Raw genomic sequence first — 17,702 nt, 5'->3', positions numbered from 1 at the left:
TTCTATGTATATTTTGAAGTCTATGCTTTTGCTTATGACAAAGGAAACTTTGAACATCACATAGTGTGTTCACTCATGTATTTAAATATATAATACAATGTACTTACGACAAAAAAAAATTGCACATTGCATGCAATGTTTTCTAAGTAGGTAAAAATAGATACTTTGCATTTATGTAAGCTTGCTAAAGATGCTGAAGGAATGAATGCTTCCTAAATCAGGAATTTAAAAATAGCTACCATTTAGAATAGGAAAAAATGTATTTCTTTTATGTACTTGTTTCCAAATAAATTAGGTTTGTTTTTTTTTTTTTTTTTGCTGGAATCTTTTTAGTTCTGATCCTATTCTACTGGATGGATTGTACAAGTTTTGTTCCTGTGTGACACAAGGCAAAAATCAGTTATGAGTAGGTGTATTTCTCAAAAGCAGATCTTGCATATGTTTAGATGAGTCTAGGTAAGAGTTATATCTAGTTAAGTCTCTAAATCTCAGGCACTACACCATGATTGCTTCAGGAGTAATGTATTGGATTGTAGCAAGGTTTTTTTCAGTAGCAACGCTATACTCCATGATCTATTCCACCTCAAGCTAGACTATATCCTGGGTACTGAATCCTGAGGCTGGATGCACTATCTAGAAGGCATCACTGTTCAAAAACAAAACAAAAACCAAAAAACATCTTACGGACCCTGCCAGTGCAGAACAGAATACAAAATCTGATTTTATTAAATAAATGTGAATTCTGTTTATAAAACAGAATTTCAGGCTCATGGACATGTACAGTGGAGTATCTGTTATTTATCTGTTCTTCTCTGGTTCTTTCCTGCTATAAATTAATACTAGCTGTACAATTAATGAATATACCAATATCATGGTATAGCAGTGTACAATTAGTGAATATACAAATATTAAGGTACAACAGAGAGCTTGGCTATGATGTTATTACACCAAAGCGGAAACAGAAATGGTAGGTACACTCACCCATAACCTAGGCTTGCATGGGAAACTCTAGTAGAGCAGATCTCCAGAAGAGATCCTTCCTCACTGGTGGTCAGCTCTTAAATGGGTCTAGGAGAGGTGGAGCCAGGCTCCACCCCTTCCTGCAGCACAGGTGAGTTGCCTTCACCTGTGCTCCCACGGCTGTCTCACTGCTCGCCTCTGGTGATCAATCACAGGTTCAGGCCGTGATTCAGCAGCTCCATACACTAGCTAAACAATTTTAAGGGCTTTTCAGCTCCTTGAAAGTGCTTTTCAGTGCTACCAAAGTGGCACAGTTTATTTCAAACCATAAAAATCAAGTATGAGGTGATAAAATATATGAATATTTTTAAAAATAACATACTTTGATAAGAAAAATATTGAGATTGATTTTGACAGAGTGCTAAAAGGAGACAGTAGACCTGTAACATTCCTCTGTACGCTGTGGGTAAAATGGTATAAAATGCATTCATTCAGACTTATTTTCAGCACATTTGCAAATATGTTTTTTGACCTTGGACTTGGCAAACTCAGTTTTATATGATTTTGGTTACTGTGACTAAGATACCTGTTTGTATAATCCAGGGTAGAATGCACTCTTGAAGTACATATTTCCTTGGCAAAATCTCTTCAGGAAAATTTTACTACAGATATCACTTTGTTGTAGAAGTTGCTATTCCATGCTGATTTTGGCAGCTGTCAGTCTCCAAGGCATGACAATAGGCTTGTTAAACAGAACAGTGAATAAAATATTACTGAGCAGGGCCTTTTAGATGGCATTTAAATATTTCTGTAGTCTTTAGATATTGTAAGTAATTTCCTACTGTGAATAAAGCACTTAAAGCAGAAGGTCTTACTTTCAGAATATTGTAGCTCTATTCTTAATTGTCTTTGTATTTCTTTCGGTTGATAGATTTCAGTGGTTTCTTTCCGTACACATCTGTATACACTGGTTCTGGTTTATTTAGTAATACTTTGAACTTTGATACATGTAGGCTACATTGGAGAATACCACTGTCAAGTATTTGACATTGACCGGATGCTTTGTTAGTATCGCATTTTAAAAACTACAGGAAAACTGTGAACATGAAGCAGTTTGGTGAAAAACTCAAGCTGAATACTATATTATGAATATTCTTTACCACCGCATGGTAGTTCACTCCTTCCCTCCATAGTGTTACGGGAAAGAGAATCAAAAGAAAAGATTGAGGTAATTATGAAATCATAGGGTTGGGAGGAGCCTTAAAGATCATCTGCTGTGTAAGGAAAGCTTGATAAGAACTTTATAAAAACAGATGGAAGGAAGAAAAAATAATAAAAAACTAATAACAAAATGAATAAACAAAACTATTAATGCACAATGCATTTGTTCCCCACCCTTTGACTGATGCCCATCCAGTCCCTGAGCGGCTGGAGCCAACTCCCCCAGTTTTATAGTTCTTATGGCATGAGCCATCCCTTTAGACAGTTGGGGTCACCTGTCCTGGGAAGTTGTGACCTCCTCAGTGTCAGGACAGTGCAAAAACCAGAGAAACCCTGAGCTCTCTGCAGGCAATGTTCCACAACATCTAAAATATCAGTGTGTTACAACCTCTATTTTGATTCTAAATCCAAAACACAGAGCTGGTACTAAAAAGAAAATTAACTCCATCCCAGCTGAAACCAGAACATGCATTTGCAGATACGTGACTCAGTTTGCTAAAAATAGTTTATGTAAACAGAGTGGAGCTGTTGTCACTTATAATCACCTTGAATAAACAGATGCAGATTTGATTTCTGGGTTCTAACAAAGTTCAAAGAAGTTAAATTTGTATTTTCAGCTAATAGTACAAAAAGTACGATTGATCACTTATTCTTTCAAGAAAGTGTTTCCCTAATCTGTATTGCAAACTGCAGTTCCGCTTTTGCTTTCAGACATATCAATTAGATATTGACTTAGAAAGTTTGTGCCATCCTTTTATCTTTTCAGGAGGGGAAAAATAAAAAGTGTGTGCACAAGCTCTCATCCATTAGTTGTCTCTTGTCCTGGGAGACTGTGGCAAGAATTTAGAATTATTTTAGACCCCCCTGGGGGAACCCATGAAGGAAAATACATTCTGTACAACATGGTGTGCTTACTGCCCTCCTTTTGGGCTATTTTCCAGCCTGTTTCTGGCTTCACTGTTGATGGCAGTCAGGGCAGAATTACCACTGTATCTTGTTACTTTGAACTGACTGTAAAGGACATTCATGATTTTAGGTAATAGCAATAGAAGCACGGAAATTTCAGGTTATTTCAGTTCAAAGTTGAACTGCAAACACTATTCTATTCTTGTAACCTGTAGACCTGCAAAACAAAATAATGGTTTCTAAAAATTCAGTATTCACAATTCAGAATAAAAGAATTGAAACAAAAGTACAACTAAAAATACATTTTCTAGTAATATTGTACTTGCCCAAGCAGTACTTGGAAATAAAGACTCCTTCCTTTAGACAGCTCTTCTTTAACTTCAGGTCATCCAACTTGCAGTAGTAGTAAGTAGTAAATCATTCATTACTTTGGATTTGTATTTCCGAAAATTTTCAGTAGCATGTTTTTTGTTTTGTCTACAGTATATTTTTCTGGTGCATCGCTTTCCTACAAACTGCATGTATCTCTCTGAGATGCTGACAGTCAGTATTGTCAAATATTTCCTGAATAAAATCTATAAAAAGATGTCATGTGTACCCTGGTGATATTTTAAGATACGTATGAATCTGGGTACCTCTAAGTTTTATGAAATAAGTTAGATACCGAAACACCTCAGTCCAATGAATATGTAAAACTATCAAGTCATCTTATAAAATGACATTTAAAAGCCTTTGAAATGGAAGGAATGTACTATTTTCACTTTTTTTTTTTTTTTTTTTTTTTTTGGTATTATGAAGTCTTTGATAATTTTGCGTTACAAAAGGCAGTTAGTGAAGGGTAGACTTTGTCAAAAATTCCCTGAAGCATTTTTTTTCTAATGGCTTCTAAAAGGCAAGGATAGAAACAAAAAAAACAGGTGCTTATTTTTTCCTTCTCTAGATCTTGTCCTAGTCTGTAGTCTTGAACTTGCAATTTTAGTAAAATATTAGTTATTAGCTATTCACATTTTATTGGCTTCAATTAAGATTTGATTGTTGACACAAGTAATGATATCAGAAGATTTTAAAATTTGACTTGAATTTCCATTTGCATAAATATCATATTGTATAGGCCTTCTACCTATCTAGCTATCTATCTATTCAACTTTATCAGAACAGAGATTATTAATATGGTTATAAGGCATCAATTAATTCTTTTCCTTGTTTTTTGCTGGTAATCATTCTTCTTACATCTCTGAGGTCCCTGAATCTCAAGGCATGGACTGGGGAAGAGAAGTCCCATTATAAACGAAGATCAGGTTTGAGAACACTTGAGGAACAGAAGATACAGAAGTGAACGAGTCCTTTGAATCCCAGGGTTTTCATTGCATATTAGGAAGAATTTATTTACAGAAAAACTGGATAAGCACTGAAACAGGCTGCCTTGGGAAGTGGTGGAGTCACCAACCTTAAAGATGTTCAAGAGACATGTAGATGTGGCACTTTGAATATGGTTTAGCAATGGACTTGGTAGTGCTAGGTGGATGGACTTTGTGATCTTCCAACCTAAACTATTTTATGATCTTTAAGGGTTTCTTCCAGATTAAAACAATCTACGATTCTATGAAAATGTAGCTGAGTAATGGGCTTTTATTTCCTGTTAAACAAATAATAACCCTGCTTTAGACATTGTAACAGCTGAATTATAGCAGGAATTAAACCATGCTGTATGAGTGTTTGCTTTATGTTATAGTGTTCAGTTGCATCTTAAAAGGCTGCAGTGAACATAAATGGGTAATTTTTTAGGTATGCACATGCAGAGGTGAGGAATGGGTAGTGAGAAAACAAGGAGAAAGTTCCATTACTGAATTATCCAATGTAAAATCTAGCTGTTAAGAATCTTTAATTCTTCTGGAAATGCACGGTGGTTTAGGCATGTGTCTGTTGTGTAAAGCAATACTTGCAAAACAGGGCCTCTAAGTTTCAGTGAGCTGAAGAGTAAGTGAAAAGCGTGAATTGTCAGGAAAAAACACTTTGGTATGCTAATAGAGAAGGGCATAAATGGGTATTTAGAATGTAGTACCGGGATTTTCAGCAGATTGGGTGATGCAGATTATTTCTAACGTATTTGTCACTTTTCATTATAGTAAATGATTTAAGAGAATTTTTGTATTCCAAGTTTCACTCCTGAGTGAAAGTGTAAAATGCTATTCTGCAGTTACATCAGCATAAAGAGGTGATTGAGAACCCCATCCTTTTGCGTTTTATTTAATATCTGTGAGAAACGATAGAGGTGGTGATTTGTCTAATTGCTCTACTGTAGTTACAATTATAGAGAAAAGGTCAATCTAGTCATTGTCAATTAAGCTGCGAAGGAAAACACGTTTATAGCCCTGAAGAACCATTATGTCAATTTTATGCTTTTCATCAGCATATAACACGTTTGCCAGGATATATAAATCTTACCTTTTTTGGTATTACAGCAGACTTGTATGTAGTACAGGCAATTGGTGCTGTTGAGTAGAGATAACCTTAAGCTATTGTCTGTTAATTGCACATTCTTTCATTGTCTCAGATTTCCCAATATTTGTGTACAGTAAAAGCTAACTACTATAAGGAGTAGGAATGGGTGAGCCAGATGGAGGTTTGATCCTTCTATTTTCATGCAGTTAGTACATGATGAGTGAGGGGTCAAAATCTGTAACTTGTAGTTATTCTAGTTGTGTTGTCAGCAAAATTGGCAAACGCCTAAGAGCTACCTCTTACAAATGGAGATATTCTAGTGTAGGTATCCTCTCTGCCCTTTGAGAAAGTCATGTGAGTAACATTCTAGAGAATGTTTTTTTCTTTTTTTTTCATTATTGTTATTGTAAGTGGTAATAGATAAGGTAAGAGATAAGTAAATCTAACAGTACTTGTAGAAATATTAGGTGAAATGCCAGCATTTCTGATAGATTCATTTTTAATTCATTTTAGGTTGTTTTTTTTTTGACTGTCCGATCTTATACAGTTATAGCAAAGTGTCCCTATTTTATCAAAAAACATAGAAACTTTTGTGTTGGATGGGTTCAAAGGCTTCAAAGCTCATCCAGTTCAACAACCCTGCAATCAAGAGGAACAGCTATAACTAGATCAGGTTGCTCAGACCTTGGTCCAGCCTGACCTCAAATGTTTCCAAGGATGGGACTTCCACCACCACTCTGTGCAACCTGTTCCAGTGTCTCATCCCTTATTGTAAAAAAACTTCTATCTCATATCCAATCTAAATTTCCCCTCATCCTGTCACAGCAGACCCTCTGAAAGAGTCTTCTTTATTACAGTCCCTCTTAGATACCAAAAGGCCACTGTCAGGTCTTCCAAGAGCTTTCTCTTCTCCAGGCTGGATGGCCCCATCTCTCAGTGCCTGTCCTCTTAGGGGAGGTGTCCCCCATCCCTTGGATCATTTATGTGACCCTCTTCTGGAGTTACTCCAATAGATCCATGTCTCTCCTGTATGAGGACTCTCCATCTAGACAGAGTACTCCAGGTGAGACCTCACCAGCATTGAGTAGAGGGGCAGAATCACCCCCCTCAACCTGCTGGCCATGCCCCTTTTGGTTCAGTCCAAGATATGGTTGGCTTTTTGGGCTATGACGGAATGTTGCTGGTTGATGTCCAGCTTCCCTACTAGTATGCCCAAGCCCTTTTCAGCAGGGCTGTGCTCCTTTTTTCATTCCCCAGCTTGTACTGGTTGTGAAGATTGCCATGACTTATTTGCAAGACCTTGCACTTGGCATTGTTGAACATCATGATGTTCTCCTGGGGGCACTGTTGAAGCCTCTTGAGGCATTTTTCTGGATGGCATCCTGTCCTTTGAGCATGTCGGCTGCACACCACAGCTTGATGTCATCTGCAAACATGTTGAGGGTGTACTCAGTCTCACTGTTGTTGTCACTGATGAAGATGTTAAAGAGCATTGGTCTCAGTATTGTTGCCTGAGGGACACCACTTGTCGCTGATCTCTATACAGACATCGATCCATTGACCACTACTCACAGGTTGCTGTCTTGCAACCTGTTCCTCATCCATCGATCAGTCCACTTATCAAATCCATATCTTTCCAATTTGGACCTGCCTGTGATGAAGCCATGCTGGTTGTTCCATATCACTTCTGTCTCTTCCATGTGCCTTAGCAGAGCTTTCAGGAGTATCTGTTCCATGATCTTCCCTGGCAGAAAGGTAAGGCTGACAGATCAGTAGTTCCCCGGGTCATTCTTTCAACCCTTCTTAAAAATGGGTATGATACTGCCTTTTTTCTAGTCATCAGGAACTTCACCTGACTGCCCTGACTTTTCAAATATCATCGAGAGTGGCTTGGTGACTACATAGACCCGTAGACTTATGGTTACTCATGTTCCTCAGGCAGTCATATATCTGATCTTTCTTTACAATGGGAGGGGTGTTGTTCTCTAAGTTCTCACTCTCCAAAGCATCTGCTGAAGGGCTGTGTGTTGAGCATGTGGATATATTTTTTCTCTTTTTCACTTCCCTAATTTGTTTATGGGAAATGGTATTTCACCTAGTGTATGTTGAGGCATCAGCCAATGCTGTTGTTATTCCTTACTGTTATTCTGCAACTTTTAGCAATCCCATTTCTGCACTGGCATTTTCTTAGTGACAATATTGTCTCCATATTGTTCTCGTTGGCTATTTCAGCCACCTCTAACCCAGTCAGTTTAGCTTTATATGGTCATGTGTGGCACTTGTTGTGCCTCTGGGAGAGCAAATTTAAGAACAACTGCTGTACAACAGCGGTAAGAGATAGGAGAAAAATATGAGAAAAACAGCCCTGCAGCCACCAAGGTCAGTGCAGGAGAAGGGCGGGAGATGCCCCAAGTGCAGAGCAGAAGCTTCCTGAAGCCCAGGAGAGGCTCTGAGGTGGGTCAGGAGAGTTGGGGGAGCTGCTGCCTGTGGGAACAGTGCTGGAGCACCTCCTAAAGGATGTGCCCTGCAATGCAGAGCTCTGTTGGAGCAGTGCTGGGAAAGCTGCAGCATGTGGGAAGCCCGTGTGAGATCAGCTGAGGAAGAATGATGTCCATGGGAGGGACCACATGTTGAGCAGGAGCAGAGAATTTGCTGTAGAGGCATGGGAGAAATGAATTGGCGAGCAGTCTGTATGTGCTTATCCTGTCCTTATTAAGAGATGGAGTGAGAGAGCATTGTGATGATGCTTAGCTATAGTGTTAAACTGCCACAGATGTGGACTGTGTAAACTGATTTTGCTCTCCTTAAAGCTCTGCAGCTTTAAAGAGTGACTGATATTTTTTTTTTCATCTCCTACTGCTACTCTAGGTCAAGCTGAGATCAACCCTTGAAGTTGGTTTTCTGGCCATAGCAGTGCATACTAACATTTTTGTATACAGAGGATCTTGGCATACCAATAAATTGGGAAATAGGCTTACAGGTTAAAGTTCCATTAGAGCAAAAGTTGTCATCAAAAAATGGGACCTTGAGACAAAGTTGGGTATTTTCCAGTACAAAATACATCATTGCTATTGATTGTCTCTAATGCAGCTTTTTGAAAGGCTGCTTTTTTCAGCTCAAAGCAATAAAAATGAGAAGTCATGGAATTGTAGACTGGCTGGTTTGGGGAGGCCTTTAATATCATCTAGTTCCACCTTTCCGCCCTACGCAGAGACTTCGCCCCCTAGGTTAGGTTGCTCAAAATTACATCCACCTTGACCTTTGACAGTTCTGGGTATGGGACATTGGCAAATTCTTTGGACAGTCTGTTCTAGTTGCCTCACCACATTCTGCGGAAGTAAACTTTTTCTGACTCTCTGCCACAGTTGTAGTGAGGATCTATCAGGGAGTGGGAAAAATTAATAACATGAAAGCTGTCTACGTTCTAAAATATGCAAAATAAGTATAAGATTGATGTTGAAATTGACATTGGTTTTCTTTGCATTCATATAGGAAGATAAAATGATAGAGCAGTTTATGGTTAAATACTGCTGTATTTGAAGCCCTCATTTCTTGCCTTTAATGGGAATGACCCAAGAAATAAAAATGTGAAAACCAGACTTCTACACATTTGGAACATAACAAAAAAAAACTTGAGTTTTTCTCCAAATAAGCAATTTGGATTCTACATATCTGGAAATACTGTAAAAGAAAAGCTGAGTTTTCACTGTACCTTAAAAAGATTCTGACTGTAGCAGACCACAGATTGCTCTTTTATGTTGCCAAGACCTAATAAACAGAGCTTTATATGTCAGATTGGAACTTTGAATCAAAATTAATTAAAAAAGAAAAGGAACTAGAAACCTGATTTTGACTTAGCATCTCAATTATGCATTTTTATAGTTATTTTATATGCATATGATGGGAATACAGGAAATATTACATCAGCTGCTCTGAAGGTAATGCCTACTATTTTAGTGTGTTGGCCTACAATGTCAGTGGCAGATGTTGCTGGTATGGCAGTAGAGGTTGAACCTTGCCACTGATATTCCATTACATTTTGTTGCTGTGTAACAGATGGCAGAGACGAGGGGTCTGTCAGTATGGCATCTGACATGGAAGTGTGTATGGACCAAAGGTGTATCACTGAATTTGTCCATGCAGAAAAAAATGGCACACACTGACCTTGCTCGATACTTTCTGGACATTCATGGAGACCAAATGGTGAATCTGTGAACACAGTGAGGCAAAGAGAAGTGTTTCAGTGATGCCATAGTGACAGACACTATCACCTTCACTGGTTTAGATTTTTGTAAGCATGGCTTGCAGTCTCTTATGGATTGCTGGTGAAAATGCATAGCTATTGATGATGACTGTTGACAAATAATGTTTTGTAGCTGAAAAATTGCTCTATCAAGCAGTACTATTGTGCTCTTTGTATCAGTTGTAGTTTCCATCAAAACATATAGGAAGCATTACTTTTGGAGCATCCTACCTATATAGAGAATAGTCCATACAAAATTGGATTATTTTTGTGTTACGCTCCCTAACAATATGATCTGGATATTCCAAAACATTCACTGCAGTGGAAGTATCTAATATGGTTGGAAGGCAAAACAGGGAGTAATACCAAGCGATTATATTTAGAAAAAAGATGGGAAAAAGTAGGAAAAAAGGTAGAGGAATTTACAGTTGGCCCAGAACATCAAGAACTATAAATTAGCTGCATTTAATTAATTAGATATTTAGACTGACAGACATAATTTGAAAGAACTCACAAGACAAAACTGCTATTTCTTGTGAATCATTTTGCTGTATGTCACTTACCCGACTGCAAATTCTGGGAATGCTGTAGGTTCCTCTGTAGGTTACCTTGGTGTATATATTTAAAGCAGGGCTTGAAGTCATTCTAGCATCCCATAACTTCATATATTTAGACCCAGCATTTTGATAACGTTGGATTTGTGATTGCTTTTCAGACTTCATGGGGAAATCTTGACAGGCCAAGTCAATGTGAATCAAGATCTCAATTTTCTGCATTATCTCCATATAGCATTTTTTTCATTATATTTCTACGTTTATTTGCTTGTTTGTATTTTTAATACATATTTGATAAAAAATTGGTATCGAACAGAGCTGGTATTACTATGAGTTGTGCATCAGAACTGCAGTTATTGTGAATGGAAGGTAAGAGCAGAGAGCAAAGGCAGGGCATGGTCTCCTTGTTTTCCAAAGAAAGAACAAACTCAGAGTTATGCGGAGGTAGATATTATGCTTAGATATTTATATTTATGATAGATTATGTCATAAGTGAAGTTGCAGCTGTTGTTTACCCAATCCATCTTCTGTCTATATTATCATCTGGATACAGAGATAAACATTCTGTCTGGTAAATCTTAGTACTTTCAGCAGGAAGCTATGGGAAAAGAGCTTGCAGGGAGAAAGATTGGAACAGGATTTGCAGAGCAATTTGGCCAGGATTTGGAGGCAATACAACCTAAGGGACAAGGTGGAAGCTGCTGTGTTTATTATTTCATCACCTTTGAAAGGTTAGAATATACAGGTTTTTTATTTATTCTGGGATTTTTATAGACCTTGAAAAATAATTTTTTGTTACTTGAAAGTGTGTTGCTGAGGCTCTGAAGAAGCAGAGTCTGGACACTTGCAGAGCTCTTGGTATACAGAGCAGATACTGGGCTTTTGGAACCGATCAATGGGCAGAGACACTGACGTTAACAAGCTGGAACAGTATTATGTATAATATTCAGTGGTTCAAGATTGGCCCATGCTTTTTTCTTAATGTTATTCATTAAAAAATGTACACTCATAAGTTATGAGAAGATAGCTGAATCTTAATGCAAAAGTTTTCATTTTACACTAAGCAGCAAGTACCTGAAGAAGACTGGGCTTGGGATTTTTTTGGTTGTTGTTGTTGCAACATCATTTGGTATCACAAGAATACTTAAGAGAAAGAAGGAAACTCTTTAAAAAAACCTTCAAAAGAGATGCTGAGATGTTTTGAGAAACGGTGATCATGTGAATGTGGTATCAGAGTGCTGTTTTAGATTTTAATGTTGCTGTCCTTTTTAGCTTAAATCATTTAAATTTTCTCTTTTGTTTTTCCTTTAAAATGTAAGATGGGAAACTGATCTTTTCAAGATCTACTAATTAAAGGATCACAGATACTTATTATTGTACCCAAAAAGCCCAAATGATGTGGGGAAATATTATTTTATCAATTGAGAAATGAATTTAAGAACAGCAGAAATCAGAAATTATCTAATAATATGAAAATCTGCCTGAATATTTAAGGGTCTGATACGGTACATCAGATTTTTACTATTTGTAATTCCACAAGATTCTGCTCATTTCTTGAGAAAAAGTTAAATGAAGTAGAGCTTAGTATCGTTTATTTATAAATCCAATATTTTATGGGTTAGGCATTTATTGTACTTGTTTTTCATCTGTGTTAAGCTTCCCCCCAAAAGCATTAGAATCTATTCAATACACAGTTGCAGAAAGGTCTCGGAATGCTCGCGCACTCCTTTAGTACTGTGATACTTCACAAAGTTGAGATTTGTAACTATAGTATTCCTTTGTGAAGAACACACTTGATTGCTAGGCAGATTTGTTCTTTCCATTTACTGTGCCGTCTTATCACATCTTTTTCAGAATAGGAACTATGAAATACTTATTTATTCATTAATTTGAAGGCTCATCATATTTGTGTTTATAAATTCAGTCCTCAGAATGAAGTTAATATGATCTTTCTTTTACTTTAGAATTAAAATCCTATTTTTTAACTTATTTTGTTTTCTTAACCTGAACCTAGGTTGGTGACAGGTTTATAGCATTTATAGCAGCTTAACAGTTGTTCATGCTTTCATGTATGTATTTTAGGTGTATATAAAATTAATTGAAAAAATCAATGAATGATGGAAGGACAATGGAGATGGTAAATAGATTGTTGGTTCAAAATCATATTGTTTATCCTAGTCAGCTAAACCCACAGTGACAAAATGCATTTCAGTATAATAACAGTAATATTCAAAATTGTATATTTAAGAACAAGAAATGTAAAATGTACTTACACAATGAGAAATGAGCTGCACTTCTGAGAGCAATGATTCTGAAATAGATTTAAGGGTTAAGAAGAGGGATCACAAGCTGAACAGTGTATGGAAATAGCATTTGTTAAAAAAGCCTTAATTTGTCTTTAGATATACCCTTTAGTAGGAATGATATCATAATATGACAAACATTACTGTTACTAATATTTTAAAATACAGCAAATTGGTCTTTTAGCACTTCAGAAAGAATATTAAGGTAACTGGATTTCAAAACAGATGCAGAAATGTTTTAAGATAGCAGTTGTTGAAGGCTTTAAAAGTGTAAGTAGGAATGGAAGAGCAAGTAGACATTTAAATCCAAAGTGAAACACATGCTAAATAATTATTCTCTTAGAGTGAATTACAAAGAAAAGTGAATTCTGCATTTTTCTTTTCTTTTTTTCTCCCAGTTTTCTGATTGTAATTGATAGCTCTTAATTTTTCCAGTAACTACTTATGGGCTTAGTAGTATACTATGTAATTGGGGTAGGATCATCAGCTTCCAAGAGAACTCAGAAGGCCATAGCAGTGTCATACATGAGACAAGAGCAAGTTCCTTAGTTTTTGTGCAGGTGAATATCAATATCTCTGAGCAATTTGTGTCACTGGTTGTCTGTTGTTACGAGGTAAAAATCTGAAATAGGCATTCAATTTAGAATTATTTTGTCTCAATTTGCACACTTTTTTCATTCTCTTAGCATGCACTGCAGTTAGGGGCCTGCCACTATTCTGCTGCTGACCTATTGATGAGGAAAGCTGCCTCAGGTCCCCAAGGAGGCATACCTCCTCAAGCTGAAAATGCCCCAACCCCATTGTCCTGTCTGAGAGCTGGGTAATGGGGAATAATCACTATCAGCTTCTAATACAGAAAAGAATACTTTTGGACACCTTCGCTGCCAGAGTACATTTCCGGCCCACGTTCATCTTGCTGTTTTCCAACACTCTGCTTCCTACTCCATTCACAGTTTGTCCCACTGCCAGAGGTCCATCCCCTTGCAAACAGGTACATGAACTCAGTTACAGAATCATAGAACCAGAAGATGGTTTGGATTGGAAAGGATCCTTCAAGATCATCTAATACCAGCACCAATTTGCTGATCCTTACTCACCGATGCTATGGAGGAAGTTAATACATTTGAAATTTATTTGCATAGTTGATACGTAATTGAACAGTTACTACATTTCAGTATATTTCATTTCTGTAGTTAATGCATTTCAAATAGATTTACTTCAGTTATTTCATTCTTATACACTATGCTGCTGTTTGTAAATCTTGAGAAACAAGAGCTGTTTTGTGGGATCTTTGAGTGACATAGGTGCTTTAGAAATACATAGATTTATAAAGGCAAAATGACTCCAATCTAAGATGAGCTTTTTGTATGTTGCTCCAAATAATAGCAGCTAGCTCAGAAGGTCACAATAATGTATTTTGGGTGGAAAAGAATGGCAATGAATTTACTGTTAGTACTGTGTCACAAAACTCAAAGACTGTGTGCATATAGAATTGTATAGATGTATAGAATGGCAGATCTTATTTTAATACTGTTTCTGTAAGATGTTCTCAGATGATTTTTGTTTGTTTGCTTGTTTGTTTGTTTTTCCATAGCCACTACATACACATTCTAAACATTCATGAAAATATTTTATAAATAAAAACACTGTACAGAAATATTAACTAATGTTGACTGGTAAATCCTGGTTGATTTCTATTTATTTTTTAGCTTTTTTTTATAATGTACCGTAGTGCCTTAAGATTATAGATCCCTGCTACTGCACTCAAACTCTCATATTTTTGTCCAAATTCATTAGGAATATATGTCCATTATTGTATTTCTATATGTATATTATCTTTTTAAAAATCTGTTCTTGTGTTACCAAAAGCATGGTTACATTGGGTATTATATAACTTATAGTAACATTTAAAGATAGTCTCATATAAAATATATGCTTTGGGCAGTGATTAGCCTCATAAATTCTGGTTCACAGTACATCTGTGTAATTATTGTTAAAGCCTTAGGCTATTAACAGATCATTAAGCAACCTATGTTTTTTTTCTTTATATATTGTGTAATGCTTCTGTATTGTCTAAAAAAAACCACTAGTATTTAGATATATAAGTAACCTAAAGAGTTTTTAAGAAATTACAAGTTGAGCCAGAGAAAATGACATTAGCCTTTTATGTTTTATTAAATAATCTTTTTAAATGGCTTTTAGTGTTCCATGGCTGTAACAACTTACATGTGCAATTCTACTTTTTTACTGGATATAGTCATGATTCTGTTTCATGTTGTATGCAAGCCATGTTGTATGTAATCTTTTCAGTTAAGCTTATGCTTATTCAGAGTTAAGTTTTTCTTATGGGAAAAGAAATTCCAGAAAGAAGTAACTTACATAATTTGTACAAGCATATTTGAAGAAAAGATACTCACTGACAAGGCATAAGTACTTATAGCAGAGTTTATGGATGTCTATCTTTTCCATATTCACTATTGGGCAATACTTGCAAAGCACTGGCAGAGTATTAGAGCTGATGAGAAACTAAGTGAAATTAAGCATATTTCGTGAAGAAACATTTGGTAAAGCTCACTTTTTAGGTTGAAATTCTACGTATTTGATGTGGTTATTTGGAAAAGATGTGCATAGTGCCAGTTCTTTTTAAAGGAAGAGGCTGACAATAATAGGCCGGAAAACTTTACTTTTATTATATGCAAAACTGAAGTTTGTGTATTTAATTTTAATAAAACGAGCTTTTTGTCTTAAAAAAGGAATATTGATGAAGCAGTACTGTCAGATATTATTTGCACAGATTTTATTAAAACCTTACATATTCTTGATGATCTCAGTTAATGGAGACTAATATGATTAATCAGGGAATCACAGATTCATAGGGTTGGAAGACACGTCTGAAGGTCATCTAGTCCAACTCCTGCTGAAGCAGATTCCCTAGAGTAGGTTACACAGGAAGGAAGTGTCCAGGTGGGTTTTTAATATCCCCAGAGAAGGAGATCCCACAACCTCTCTGGTTAGCCTGTTCTAGTGCTCTGTTGCCCTGAAGAAAGCTTTTCCTCATGTTTCTATGGATCTTCCTACATTCCAGTTTTTGGTCCTTGCCCCCGTGTTCTCTTGCTGGGCACCAAAAAAAGAGTCTGCCCCCATCCACTTCACTTCTGCCCTTTGTATAATTATAAGCATTGATAAGATCCCCCCTCAATCTTCTCGTCTCCAGGCTGAAGAGTCCCACATCTCTAAGACTGTCCTTTTAAAGCAGATGTTCCGTATTCCCAATTATCTTTCTGGCCTGCTGGATTCTCTCTACAAATTCCCCATCTTTTTTGAACCAAAGAGCCCAGAACTGGACACATTACTCCGGATGTAGCCTCATCAGGGCCGAGCAGGGGGGAAGGAGAACCTTCTGTGACCTGCTGGCCACACTTTTTAATGTGATTCAGAATACCACTGGCCTTCTTGGCCACGAGGGCTCTTTGCTGACTCATGATCAACCTGTTGTCCACCAGGACCACGTATGTGATGAAATTGTTTCCCAGAAAAAAACTGGTTTAGTTTAGCATACTAGTAGCTGTCATCAGTTTATGTACTGTCTGTCTTTTAATTGGAAAACTGGAATTTACACAAAAAGTTGAGAGGTTCATCCCAAGCCCTGAAAGTGAATGATTGAATTTGAGCAGAAAGAAAAAATTATAACCTAGTAATTCCTTGGAAAATCAGGCAAAAAGCTACCTCCTGATATTGAGTTGCTCTAAACAGTGGTGCTGTGGATTTCAAAGAGGAATGTTTGGTCTAACCCAGGAAAAATAATACCAAGGTTATTTTAATTCCAGTGATTTAAGCAATGCCAGGAGAATGGATTGGTCAGTGTTAGCACAGATTCATTTTCCAAAGTAGCTTGAGCAGAATACTATCTTTCTTACTTTTGTTTCTGTCTGAAGATGCAGCATGGGTTACTTCTATTAGAAAACACCGTGAATGATTTTTTGTGTGAAGTGGGTGAAAGTAAGAGAGTGGTTGTTGTTATTTGTTTCTTGAAAAGGTCAAAAACCTATGTGCTAGGTTTGCAACAGGGATGTACCTTCTCTACTAAGAGATTCTAACAGCAATAATAAGCTGTGCTATGCCTCAGAATTTATGCTGCTTCATCTGAAGTAACTAACAATTTGCTGTTTTTACTGCATGTTCATATGTGGCTTCAAGTAAAAAAATTAAATGTAAGTTTATGGATAATCCTTGCTTCTTTTGATAGTGCTCAAATCTTGTTAATCTCATTTTGTGTATATTCAGGTGATAAATTCAGAACCTGCTGAAATATTTCCGAACTGACTATTAAAGTGGGAGAACAGAAGAAGGAGTGACAATCTCCTTGTTCTGAAGTACTTAATCTCTGAAAAACTGCATTTGAATGAAACTGCTATTGTGAGGAATACATAAAATGAATTTTATTTTGTTGGTGAACTGATTGAATTAAGAGAATTGCAGATGGTAGTTCAAGCACTTCACAAAGCTTTATTCCAGGATAGAAGTGCTTGACTATGACAAGAGGCAAGTAGTTGTGGAATGTCTCTACAAGCATTTATGGTACTTAATTTTATATTCCTTATCAGCCCAGTAAAACCCAGCTAAGCATATTGAACTTTTGTCTCTTGAGACACAGGAAGTTGGATGTATGGCAGTTCTACAAGATCCATGTGTTTCTTCAGGACTTGAGTTTTACAACCACAAATTTTGTTAGATCTCCAGGTTATGTTAATTCTGTTTGTGCAGTTTATTCTTTATGTGCCTTATAAGAAACATCACTAATTCTGCTTTGTCTGCAGAGTGTCTGCACTAAGTTCTCTCTGTCTAAATCTCACAGTGTGAAATGACAATGGGAGATGATAAATACTTTAGAAGTTGTTTTCTTTGTATTATTTTCTAAAATCTTTCTTAAAACAAAAAATGACGATACAAGATGTAAAAACTTTCTTTTAGCCATAACTAAAAATCTTATCTTACAGTTGTCTTGTATTTTAGTTATATAAAATAGATACTTGGAGGTTTGTTTGTCTGTATGTTTCAAAATAATATCTGTTG

The 17,702-nt window shown here is 36.6% G+C and overlaps 1 protein-coding gene across 3 annotated transcripts in view; it reads left to right on the top strand.

Moving 5' to 3' along the window:
• FBXL17 (F-box and leucine rich repeat protein 17) overlaps positions 1-17,702 on the top strand; it is a 278,017-nt gene that overhangs the window by 107,605 nt on the left and 152,710 nt on the right. Inside the window, exon 7 of one of the 3 annotated variants that reach the window (XM_085214420.1) lies at positions 13,583-14,276. The exons of the other annotated variants lie outside the window; for them this stretch is intronic. Within the exon in view, the coding sequence (XP_085070546.1) occupies positions 13,583-13,628 (46 nt within the window). The 3' untranslated portion in view covers positions 13,629-14,276. Of the gene's footprint in view, positions 1-13,582; positions 14,277-17,702 lie in introns of those variants that run through there. 3 annotated transcript variants of the gene reach the window in all.

This window comes from Meleagris gallopavo, chromosome Z (assembly GCF_905368555.1).
Source record: "Meleagris gallopavo chromosome Z, MGAL_WU_HG_1.1, whole genome shotgun sequence".
NCBI classification, from domain to species: Eukaryota; Metazoa; Chordata; class Aves; order Galliformes; family Phasianidae; genus Meleagris; species Meleagris gallopavo.
The sequence above is the reverse complement of the archived record's forward strand: the minus strand, read 5'-3'. Positions and strand labels throughout refer to the sequence as shown.